Source organism: Halichondria panicea, chromosome 2, assembly GCF_963675165.1.
Source record: "Halichondria panicea chromosome 2, odHalPani1.1, whole genome shotgun sequence".
Lineage (NCBI taxonomy): Eukaryota > Metazoa > Porifera > Demospongiae > Suberitida > Halichondriidae > Halichondria > Halichondria panicea.
In genome coordinates, this window is record NC_087378.1 from 2,647,920 (window position 1) to 2,660,460 (window position 12,541).

Below are 12,541 nucleotides of genomic sequence, written 5' to 3' on the forward strand. Positions count from 1 at the left end.
TTATATAGAAATACAATTCAAATAAGTACGGCCTGGGGTCAAGGCAGCTAGCTAGCTACTATACTATACAGTATACTATACCTTAGGGCAGTGCTAAATAGACAAAGACAGCACTCTACACAGTATCACAGGTGAGGAAGTACACGTGCATTGGAGGGTAAAAATACAGAGGTTATATGTATATTATTTAGACTCGCATGCCGTCACTGTTGCAGGCGAACAGTAGACTGGTCAAACTCCGTGTTGAGACTCGTGTTGCACAGTCAGCATATCAGAAAATATGAAAAAAATGGCTGCGGTTTTCGTGACGTCAGTATACTGCATGTGATACGTAGAGTTTTCTAGTGAAACGTCACTATCATTGATCTTGCGGTAACCGCATGCGGTTAGTTGCCACAAATATCGTGGCAAACGTTACACGAGTCTCTACACGGAGTTTGACCAGTCCCTTTCTCAAGGGCTGGCTGGCGAGTCTATATATTATTGGCTACTCATTCATTTGTGATACCCCAAGTCAGGATGGATCTCATCTCTTTATTGAGAAGAACCTCAAGGTAGAGGGTAGATAGGCGTGGCCCGCCTCCAAAAAGGGAGACGGGTTGCAGCCCTATTTAGCATTCGTTCTGAGCCGTGTGAGAGTTGTCCTGTTGGAATAACAAACCACAAAATGCGTGATGCGTGGGTGATATATTGCTTCAGCCTCAATAACAGACCGCCAGTGATGTATTTATACTAGAGGCCAATAATATTTTGTGCGTGGGCGGGTATTTGCATTCTTGTGAGAGCGTGACATTCTTCACGCACTGGGATAACTCTCAACACGGCAGCTTGCCAGTCCCTAAAGCGCAGTGGAGGGGAGTGGTTTTCCAGTCTATCAGATTACAGACTGCTTACGTAATGCATTTCAGCACCAATCAGATTTTATAGCCCTTATGTAATGCATTTGTTGGCTTCCCAGCTTCTCCCCTTTATGCAGCAAGCTGGTAACTCACTCAAAATAAGGCCTTCTACAACACAGAAGTGATTGTGTGCATGTGCTCCGTTTGTAATCCCTCTCTTCTCAGGGTCCATTTTGGGCGGAAGATTTAAGCACACGTAAGCGCGTCGCAAAATGTTTGACTACGCCCACTTTTGTTGATTATATACCGTATAGCAGGTATATTTCGAGGGTATATAATAATTATAAGACCCATAATACAAGATAGCCAGGAAACCTAAACCATTCAAATTATTATCTTACGACCTTAGCTGTTTATCGTTTTATTACGTACTCCATTAAAAAATGTTCGCGGATTGAGCCTCTACCGCGAAGATTTATACCCACGAAAATTTATATCTTTATTGAATAGTAGGCGTGTTCAGTATTATTGACCACACCTATTGACTATAAGAGGTGCCTCACCGTTATAGGCTAGTCCTGGATTCGAGGCTAACGGTGTGGAGGTACAGCTGCATGTTGATGTGCGCATGCGCCAAAAGGCTGGAACTCAGACCACGAAAATAAATCCGCGAAATCCTTTGTAATGGTCCATCCGCGAAAATTTATACCCTCGTAATATACCCGCTATACGGTACTTAGCCCAGAGGAGGTCCAACATGTGTGCACAAATCACTACAACTCATTTTGACAAGTATATTATCTGTTACAGTTCTGTAGACTATAATAGTATATGAGTAACAAATTAATATTTACACAAGCACACATTCACAGCATTTGTTTTAGGGGGGGGGACGGGTGATGCGTGGAATTGGGGTTTCCCATTTAAATGTCACTGTTTTATTTGGTGGGGGTGAGGGGTAGCGATTGTGGTGGTATCGATGGTTTGTGTACGGGGGAGGTGGGAAATAAGCTCTGTCGCTGCTGTACGGAGGAGGTGAAGAGCTATTAGTAGGGGGAAGAGAGGATGTTTAGTTCATGCATACTAACATTTTTCTTCATTAAGCAATTCTACAGACAGTTGCAAGTTGGTTGTCCAATTGAAGTGCAGTGTTGTATGGCGCTATATTAGTGCCATAATTCAAGGGGGGTATACTTTTTTGCATTAGGGGGTATACTTTTTCATTAGGGGGTATACTTTTTTTTATTAGGGGGTATACTTTTTCATTAGGGCATACTCTTTTCATTATAGGGGATATACTTTTTCATTAGGGTATACTCTTTTCATTGTAGGGGGTACACTTCTTCATTAGGGTATACTCTTTTTCATTAGGGGGTACACTTTTTCATTAGGGTGTACTCTTTTCATTAGGGGGTACAATTTTTTTCATGAGAGCAGTATAGGAGAACATTATTCAGTATACTTTTCACTGGAGCCCTTTATTTATGGGCTCCTGATAAATCGATGACCATTTCCAGAAGACGTTTGACTTATTGATCGATCTTTGACCTGAACACAGAAGAAATTCAGAGGAGGCTGGAACCACTTGACCTTAGTTAGGGTCACTAAATAGGATTTTCTTCAAACTTCTCTTTCAGACTACTTCAATCTAGTTTTAGTGTCTGTAAGTTATTCTACAGGGGGGGGGTCAATTTTTATTTCGCCAATTTTGTTCAAAAGCAGAGATACGATCAAAAGTCAGCTCTTGTACTAGCCTCGATATCGTGAGCAAAACAAAATTAACAAAATTAAAGTGTGTTTATAACTGCATGGAACAAAGCATATTTTTCAGCTCTCAATGCAGTGAAGTAGTAGCAGCATCATGAAACGTTTGTCCGAAGTCCAGAAAGTTTGCGTACCTCTCCTGCTCTTACTGTACATGATCTATTAAAGTGTATCTGGTGACATCAAGAGCACAGTAACTACAAACTCTTTACTGGTGCACACACCCCTTTTGCTCATTACACGCCCCTTTTTAGCAGCTCGCCTCATCCAATGGAAGTGCTGGGCGTTGCCTATCCTATGGTCAAAGCCAGTTGTGCGTTTCCCTCGAGAACAAGCCGCTCACGATATCGAGGCTAGTACAAGAGCTGACTTTTATCCTATCTCTGCTTTTGAACAAAATTGGCGAAATAAAATTGATCCCCCCCCTGTAGAATAACGTTTTAAAACTTATAGACACTAAAACTAGACTTGAAGTAGTCTGAAAGAGAAGTTTGAAGAAATCCTATATTTAGTGACCTTAATTAATTAACTGACTAAGGTCAAGTAGTTCCAGCCTCCTCTGAATTTCTTGTGTTCAGGTCAAAGGTCGATCAATAAGTCAAATGTCTTCTGGAAATGGTCATCGATTTATCAGGAGCCCAGGGCTCCAGTGAATTTTGAAAAGTATACTGAATAATGTTCTCCTATACAGCTCTCATGAAAAAAATTTATACCCTAGAAAAAAGTGTACCTCCTAATGAAAAGAGAGTGCACCCTAATGAAAAAGTGTACCCCCTAATGAAAAGTGTACACCCTAATGAAAAAGTGTACCCCCTACTGAAAAGAGTATACCCTAATGAAAAAGTATACCCCCTAATAAAAAAGTATACCCCCTAATGAAAAAGTATACCCCCTAATAAAAAAAAGTATACCCCCAAATGAAAAAGTATACCCCCTAATAAAAAAAAGTATACCCACTAATGAAAAAGTATACCCCCCTTGAATTTATGGCACTAATATAGCGCCATAGTGTTGATTGTTGAATTGCACCGTAGTAATTAGCCCAATTAGGATGACCACAGTGTTTTGTTTGAGTCTCTCTGGAGGAATTAGTTACATGTAGCTTGATAGCTAGCTAGGATTAGCCTCCTTTGCGGGTTCTCAATAAGAATTAATTAATTAATAATTAATACAGGCTGTTCATAACAAATGTGTCATGAAAGTGAAGTCTCTGTTGGCATGCCCACTTCCCTAGTGGGAAGTGCGGCCTGGGATCGAGGCTACAAAACACCTAAACGTAAGATTTGTACAATAAACCGTCAATTGAATGTCCTTCATGCTTCAGCGGGCGTTCCATCCAACCCAGTTAGCCTTGTGCTACTACCCCCTTACCAAACACACACGCACGCACACACACACACACACACACACACACACTAACATCTATTTATTTTGACTTTAATGGCGAATCCAATCCATCTATAGATCTGTATTGTTGCTGCAATGCCACATTGTGCAATCAAGAAAGAAGATCTCGAATTATTTTCCCCATCCCTAATGAGCATGCTCATTTATATTATAAAATGGTGAGTGTCATACCATGGCCGCAAGGCAATATGCCTTATCCTTAAAAAAAATCAAAAATGTACTATTACAAGAATTTTAGAAAGCCAGCGAATATGAAGGTCCTATATAAGGGTGGCCATATAAGGGTGGCCGGGCAGTGGCAATCTGAAGGATATAATAATAAGAATTAATTAATTAATAATTAATACAGGCTGTTCATAACAAATGTGTCATGAAAGTGAAGTCTCTGTTGGCATGCAGGGCATGCCCCAACCACCAGCTCTACTGGAGTAAGAAGTGGGGAACAAGGTTGCCTCCATTACACAGAGCTTGTTGTGACGGCCACCTTGAGATTGTAAAGATGCTTGTTACCCATTTATCCGGCCATGGAGCTTGTAGATCTACCTGTTTCACTGATGACGGTGGTGGGGAGGCTAACAGAGCTCCACTTCACTGGGCATGCTCGGGAGGTCATATCGAGGTGGTGCAGTACTTGATCAAGGAGGTCAACAGCAGCACTGTCAACTGCAGCACTGGTAAGCAGTCGTTACTATTTGTGCCTCTCGCCATGTTTTTGCTTTCACTCAAAAGTATTAGAGTGTTACTGAAGAGGTAAATAATTTGCAATGTGCTTTGATTGTTTCACAAGAAAGGGGTGTCCACAGTCAATCCTAACAGTGGGAGCAAACCCTCCAAAGCAGTAGTCTGTGAGATAAGTATTTAGAATTCAATCACAGTTGTGTCTGGTTCAGTTCTGTTAGCTGACTCTGGGTAGTCTCGAATACCCGCCTCAACCTAAAAGCTTTTAGGTTGAGGCGGGTAGACTCTGAGATCCTACTTCACTTCTATGCATGAGACTCCAGGCTTCTTTGCTGTGATCCTAGTCCACAGTGTATATAAAACTCTGTTCTCAAATGTTTCAGCATGCCTCCAGTCTTGTTAGCTTCCTGAGTTGCTTGCCTAGACAGTTTAATAAGTCATACATGATATTCATCACTACATGCACTGCATTATATGGTTTCTTTATAATCATGTCATGTCACCAGCCGAGGGTTTGCACTTTAGTGCTCTAGTGTTAAATCAGATTTCGTGTAACTGACTATCTATAATTATGTTAAATTACAGATGTGAGGGATGATGAGAGACAGTCCCCACTAGATATAGCTATGGATCCTGACACTCTGCGAGAGAGGGAAGGCTGTTTGGATGTTGCCCTCTACCTGATATGCCGTGGCTGTGGTAGTGATAAGGACAAAGACAACTTACTGCATGCAGCATGTTGGTGGGGCAAGCTGGATATAGTGAAAGAACTGGTTGAGCAACACAAAGTTGACCCCGAAAGTGAGTGTTAATTCTATTGTGCCTTTGAATGTTCTCTGTAGTATCATATACTGTTCACTACTTGGTAACGACTGCCTGCGCATGCCCCAATCTTACCCCAGTATCTGGAGGCTACAAATAACAACGTAAATGTTCTGTAAAACAATGACGTCAAGACAGAAAGAAGTAGATTGAAGGAAGTAGATAGAACGGAAATCGAGTGAGCAACTTGTACGCACAAGCTTCTAGCCCGGTGGAGGTGCAAAGCTACATAACAATGATAACATAAAGCTACACACATAATATCATTTAACTATGGTCATACAGATTGTAGTAAATGACTGCGATCTAGGAGTGCGTCATATCCTAGGCGAGGATATTACTATCTTTTGGCAGTATATCGGTCTAAGCAGATGTCACGTGCCCTGTCACGCTAGAGGTTAGGGGTCACGTGACTGCGGTAATGTTTTGGGGGAGTACTGAGAGAGGAGCCCCTGCGATTAGCATTAAGCACGTAAGTGTTGGGGGCCCTTATTCAGCCCCCCAACCAGTATATCAACATCGTCGGATGGAAAATAGGTCTTAACCTCCGTGAATGGGAGGGTGGGAGGCATAAGATTTGAGCAGCCAATTTGTCTGTGGCTCGCTGACAAGCGGCTGTACTTTAGCACGTGGAACCATGGATGCGCATGTGCGATAGGCATGCATGTGACTGGAAGCCACACCTACGACTGTGTGATTCGAGGTAAGACCGCGGTTAGTGTATTACCTCGTTAACTACGTTTATTTAACTCCATTAAACTACATGATGAATATTTTTTGTATTATTATTAAAGAGTGGGTAATGATCAACCACGATTGTTGTTAAAAACGATCTATGCCAAAAGTTCAAGTCTAGCTGCATCAGCAGAGCCTTGCAGCTCTCTTCTCACTGTTGCAGCTACCAATAGCTAGCGTTCTAGTGCAGAGCTAACTACTAAGTAGAGTAGCAACACTTGGTGAACAAGTTTTGTTACGCACTCTTCTAAAAAGGCTGCAATGGCATTCCAAGTAAGGAATATCTCGAGAACGAAGCATTATTTTGCAAATCCACAAATTAGAATCTATGACTATAAAAGCCTATGAAACTCTTACTTGCACTTCATTGATCCTTGAGCAGCTGTAGCAGTCTATACACACACAGACAGACAGACAGACTCAAAAACACACCGTATACATTGCTTGCGCATGTGCACCGATGCATAATAATAGACTGAAGTGCTAGTATACTGTATGCGTACACCAAGGCATCAGCACCCGCGCTGCTTTCATGTTTACTATAGTATTGTCATTGTGGTCTTGTTACTGATGAGGAAAAGGAATGTAATTGCATTGTGTTGCAATAGTCAGGTCAAAGTCCAGTCCAGTCCAGTGTTCCAGTACACCGATTACAGGCAGCCGAACACCAACAATAGTACCTCAGAAGATTATGATAGAAGATTCCGTAATGTTGTAAGAATCGAAGACTATAATATTATAGGTAAAAACATGAGTTAATAGGCAACATTTTGAGCATAATTGGGCAATTAAGGCCTATAATCATTGACCACCTTTATCTGGGTCCAAGCCAGAGGGGTACGTCAATGTCAATAGTTTACAAATTAAAACACCACGTGGCCTTATGCAGACGTTTACATATATAACTGAGCTCACCCTCACCACTACTAGCTTCATCACAACAGAAATCAGTTGAGCCCCAGACGAACCAGCTAGAGAGAAGAGATTACAAGATATGGAAAATTAGCCTTCTTTAGCTAGGGTATAAATTTTGATGTACTGGTTTGCTGCATGCGCTGGATAGGCAAATAAACGATCAAAAACAACAGAAGCAGTATATATAGCTGTTATATCCAAGCTAAGGTCAATAATCCAGGACTACAGATGTTTAATGTTTTCGTTAAAAAGTGACCCTATTGACCTTGGCCTCTGGGTGCAAGTAGCAACCACAAAAGTAGTGCTCTGAATGTTTTAACCCCTCCCCCTCTCCCTGAATTACTCGCTATAATTATGGTATTCATAAAGCTCTGGTAACACTATGTCTGATAACATTTGGGGTGTTTTAGAACTGCCTGTCAATGAATGGAAAGTGGACAAACGGGAGTATATGTGGAGCGATGAGGAGGGTTTTGATGAAGAAGATGAGGATGAGGATGAGTTACAGTTACCACTGGACAAAGCTCTAGGCCCTGATTATCATGAGTGCGATAATGAAGAAGGCCGTGTGGATGTTGCCCTCTACCTGATCAACCGTGGCTGTGGATGGAGTATGCACAAGGAAAAGTTACTGTGTGCAGCAAGTCGATGTGGCAAGCTGGGTGTGGTGAAGGAACTGATAGAGCAACACAAAGTTGACCCCAAGAGTGAGTACATGTGATGACCTAGCTACTGTGCTTTTAAATGGCCTGTTTAGTATAGCTTTGTAGAGAAGGCCAACTTTAATATCGTTGAGTATATAACACAGCCTCTTCCAGTGTTATAATGTATATACCTTTGTTCAGAGGCAACTGATGTGATGATGGCCAGACTGCTCTTGACGTTGCTTATTGGAGTGATCACACTGAAATTGCTGACTACCTCCAATCTCTACCAAACTACGATTATGAGTACATGTTGTGGTCCAATGCTCGCTGCACAGCTGCTGTGACTGGTGATAGTGACTCCGGGAGCGAGGAGAATAGACCACCACCAACAAAGAAACAAAAAGGTGACTTTCTATTTTTTTATTTAATCGAACCTTTACATAATTACCACATACACTGTTACCCCCCCGCCCCCTCACACACCATCACAGTATGTCCTAACTGTGAGGAGAGCTGTCATATCCACTGTGCTCAAAAGACGCTAGCCAAGGACTTATGGGAGGCTGTTCATACAGATGAAGATGTCATCAAAGTAAGGTCCCTGTTGGGACACGGTGCCTGCCCCAACCACCCGCTCTACTGGAGTGTGGAGTGGGATGAGCTGCCTCCATTACACTGGGCTTGTCTGATGGGCCTCATGGCGATTATGAGGACACTTGTTACCCATGGTGCTCGTACTGATAAAGGTGGTGGGAGGGATAACAGACTGCCATTTCACTATGCTTGCGAGGGAGGTCATAAAGAGGTGGTGGCATACCTGATCCATGAGGTCAGGTGTAGCACTGGTAAGTAGTCATTGTTATTGTGTATCGTATAGCGGGTATAATTATTTCAAGAGTATAAAACTTTTGCAAAATGACCGTTAGAAAGGTTTTCGCTTTAATTTTCAGCCTTTCTGCGATATTAAATTCGTGGGTATGTTTGCGGTACATGCTTAATCATCTAAAACCGCGAACATTTTATACTCTCGAAATATACACGCTATATACGGTATTTCCTCCACATCAATGACTGCAGTAATATCTGTGTGCATAATTATTATGATACTTGAATTTAAACTATGTTCCACAACATATGTGAGGGATAGGAACAGCTGGACCCTTCTTCACTGTGCCTGTGAGAGAGGAAATAAAGAAGTCGTACAGTATCTGTTGGTGAGATTTAGTGTGCTCTTATTTTTCTCCGTAGCCTCTCCTATACTGTTTGTTCTTGCATTATAGTTGTCATAACCCATCGGAATGCAAGTATTTGATTATGGTGGCAATACAGACTTTATAATTATATGTCCAAGCTCAACCTGTCTGCATGGTTTCTAGAAATTAAGATTATAATTATTGGCACTACTTAATTACTACTGTGCCAACTGGAGCACTGAAGTGCAAACCTCGGCGTTATAATTTGGCCGCATGTAAACATCTAGACCAACGTGCAGGTTAGAGCTTCTTAGCTTTTGTTCACTTTTGTTCCACAACGAAGCTTTAACATCAAAATGTGCCAAATTTAAAACTATACTATACCTTGTTGTGTTGAGGCTATCCATAGTACAAACACAGTGCTATCGCATCCAGATGAGCAGACTCAGAATACACAGAACGACAGACAGACTGACTGACTGACTATAGTATACCCTGTGTGACTGTTTGTCGCACTCATAACCATGCTAATTTACTGTCTTGCAGATATGATGGATGATTGGGACAGTCACCACTGAACATAGCTCTGAATTCTGACTATCTGTATGGCTGTCTGGATGATGGTTGCATGGATGTTGCCCTCTACCTAATGAGCCGTGGCTGTGGTGGTGATGAGCACAAGGCCAAGTTATTGTGTGCAGCATGTTGGTGGGGCAAGCTGGGTGTGGTGAAACAACTGGTTGAACAAGACAAGGTTGACCCCAAGAGTGAGTTTGATAATCTATTATGCATGCTTAACACATTTAGACAGATAAAAGGCTAACTAAGCTATCAGTCCAGTCCTTTTCTTGATATGGCCTTTCCCTGCAAAATAGAGCAGTCTAAACATGAGTCAAAATTTGTGCAATAATTGAAACACACACTTGCACTGTCAATCCTTATGTATAGTACCATGGTGCGTTATGTGCAGATGTGAGGGATAATATCAACAGGACCCCACTCCACAATGCATGCGTTCGGGGACACAAAGATGTGGTGCAGTACTTAGTGGAAAAGGCCAACTGTGATATCAGTGAGTACTAGCTCCCAGTGTTATACTTTTGCTTTACACCACCATTCTTGTTCAGGTGCAACTGACAAAAATGGCGATACTCCTCGTGACATTGCTACACAGCGGGGTTACACTGAAATTGCTGACTTCCTAAAGCCTCTGCCACAACAACGTAAGCTCACTACGATCATATGTACAGTGTGGTTCAATACAGCTATACTCTCGCTATATACAGCTGCTGTGACTGAAGAGAGTGAGGAGAATGGACCACCACCAACAAAACAAAAAGGTGACTAGCTAGCTGTTATTGATCAAAAACCTTATAATTATTGATTCTCATTTATCCTCATTTATCGTTTGTCTTACATGTACCACTTTATTATTTTCACTGTTGGAACACTACAATGCATTAACGATTACATTTTTATGAATGGTTAGAGTCTGAAAGAATCAAGTTATAGTTAGGCCATGCAAAGTCAATTTGTAGTTTCTCAGGCCCTCGCGCTTGGAAATTAGCAGCTTTATAAATATCACGTGACCTCAAATTAAAGGCACTAAAAGAAAAGAAAAGGATAAATTTGTATGGTTTTTTGCATGGTCATGAATAATAATTATGACTAATATTGATTAGTAAAAATTATGCACTTCCGCTTATTGTGGAAGTTAGGGGTGTGTTTTCAATTAAAATTCTATGAATAATTATCATTATCATCAAATGCCTCAATCCGCTTGCTAATAAAGGTCTTATTATAACCTCCACACATGCAACAACGTATACGTATATATATATATGTTGGCTATAGCTGTCGGTAACTGTTGCATAATTGGGTATACATGTATATAATTTACTATAATACAAGTAAATATCATGTTGATTCTTGATCACAAGCAGTATTATTATATTTTATATCCCGTTGCTATGTTGTTGCCAAGTGCAATATGAAGCATATATATTGCACTGCTGAAAAGTCATATTGCACTGACCACAATATTGCACTGACCACAAAACGCCCCTCTGGCATAATTAATTAAGCAAACAAGTTGGCACTGAACATCTACAACCCGGCTGACCCCACCACTCCTCTGCTGAGCCTGGGACCGTGACAAAATGAGGAGAGCAGGCAAACAGGTCAATAGACTAGGCTAGAAATTGTATCGTGTGCAACCTTGTAGACAGATAATATTTGGCTGCATAATTATGGTGCATAAGTTTAGCAAGTGATGGATGATTGTGCTTTATATTACATACAACTGTTGCTCCCCTACAGGTAACCTAGTGTTTGTGGAGATTAGCCGCAGGTGTTACGGTGGTCCAGGGCTGGTGTGGATGTATTCTGGCTTCAATGATGCTCAGCCTAAGAGAAACACTCCAGAGTAAGTTAATGGCTTGGTTGAAATAGTGTAATAATTTATGTTTTGAGGTTTAGTGTACTATAATTATGTTTACAACAATCTTTGAGGTTTTGTTTGCCTGTTTGGCTATTAGGATCTTTTGAAAGATTGTTTTAGCTGCTAAAAAAACTGAATCTAGCTTCACCCCTAAATACTTTTTTGTAATAGACCAAAACCCCATCCAAAGGTACTTGCTTGCTACTGCTACATTTTTGTCTATGTACAAATAATACTGATGACATATTGATACTAAATCGGCATGCTATGTGACAGCTGAGCCCACGTCCCCTAGGCCGGGCCTTGTATTGGCATACATGTAATGATTTATGGGGCCCATACTGCTCCTATATACGTCTTTAACCCTAACCGTGGCCCGTCCACCCAAAAGAAGGGAGGACGGGTTTCAATTCAAGCCTATGTCTAGATTTGTATAGTGCTGCATTTACGTACAGCTTCTTATCATTTAGTCATAACGTTGCACATACACTCTTTCCGCCGTTTCACTCCCTCTTGGAAAATATCATCTGGTTGCTATAGCTAAGCCGCATAGTCAATTACGCATAGTATAACACAAAACTAATCATAAAATTTGCGCGCCAGGTCATATTAGTGGGTCAGTGTGCGTTTGTGTGTGTATTCTGAGTGTGCATGCATGTTCACCTTGCTGCCATATAATAATAGTTCTGCATTTACTTACAGCTTCAAAACAACTTATTAGTTTATACATTTAGTCATAAAAGCTATTTTATCTGTTCTTTGACTTGCTGGAAAAGTATCCTGGCGCATAGCCCTCTGCTCCCTTGGACGTCCCCTTGTACAGATCGCCCTTTTGACACAGATGCTGCAATTTACCTGGGAAATAGTTTCGAATACTGAAAGTACAAGTTCTTCGAATGATGACCTCTTGTCATCTACGGCTCTCTCCCACGATCCTAGCTCTTCTGGTTCCATTTGTTTCAGGGTCTCTCTGGCTTCTGTGCACATCTCATCCACCTTTTCATGCGCATTAGTACATTTTATGTCTATTGGTGTTAGAATGTAGTCCGAATCTTGAGGGTATTCCACAGTGGAGAGGGGTGTGTCCAGTTGTGAATCCTG

At 41.4% G+C, this 12,541-nt stretch overlaps 1 protein-coding gene and 1 long non-coding RNA gene across 10 annotated transcripts in view; one reads left to right on the forward strand and one right to left on the reverse strand.

Annotated features, from left to right (window-relative positions):
• Positions 1–12,541, forward strand: part of LOC135331921 (ankyrin repeat and KH domain-containing protein mask-like) — a 15,286-nt gene continuing 2,745 nt past the window's right edge. For 3 of the 9 annotated variants that reach the window (XM_064527212.1, XM_064527211.1, XM_064527213.1), the window contains exons 1-13: positions 235–554; positions 4,068–4,168; positions 4,410–4,684; positions 5,274–5,489; positions 7,571–7,867; positions 8,006–8,211; positions 8,299–9,021; positions 9,547–9,767; positions 9,971–10,072; positions 10,128–10,223; positions 10,287–10,340; positions 11,085–11,180; positions 11,320–11,425. In XM_064527212.1, coding sequence (XP_064383282.1) covers positions 381–554; positions 4,068–4,168; positions 4,410–4,684; positions 5,274–5,489; positions 7,571–7,867; positions 8,006–8,151 — 1,209 coding nt within the window. In that variant the 5' untranslated portion in view covers positions 235–380 and the 3' untranslated portion in view covers positions 8,152–8,211; positions 8,299–9,021; positions 9,547–9,767; ... (3 more) ...; positions 11,085–11,180; positions 11,320–11,425. Of the gene's footprint in view, positions 132–234; positions 555–3,777; positions 3,880–4,067; positions 4,169–4,359; positions 4,685–5,273; positions 5,490–7,570; positions 7,868–8,005; positions 8,212–8,298; positions 9,022–9,546; positions 9,768–9,970; positions 10,073–10,127; positions 10,224–10,286; positions 10,341–11,084; positions 11,181–11,319; positions 11,426–12,541 lie in introns of those variants that run through there. The other 6 variants (XM_064527215.1, XM_064527217.1, XM_064527216.1 and 3 more) reach the window with 6 other exon arrangements.
• LOC135331977 (uncharacterized) overlaps positions 12,099–12,541 on the reverse strand; it is a 20,846-nt gene continuing 20,403 nt past the window's right edge. The window contains exon 3 of the long non-coding RNA XR_010393099.1: positions 12,099–12,538. This is a non-coding gene — a long non-coding RNA (uncharacterized LOC135331977). The remainder of the gene's footprint in view (positions 12,539–12,541) is intronic.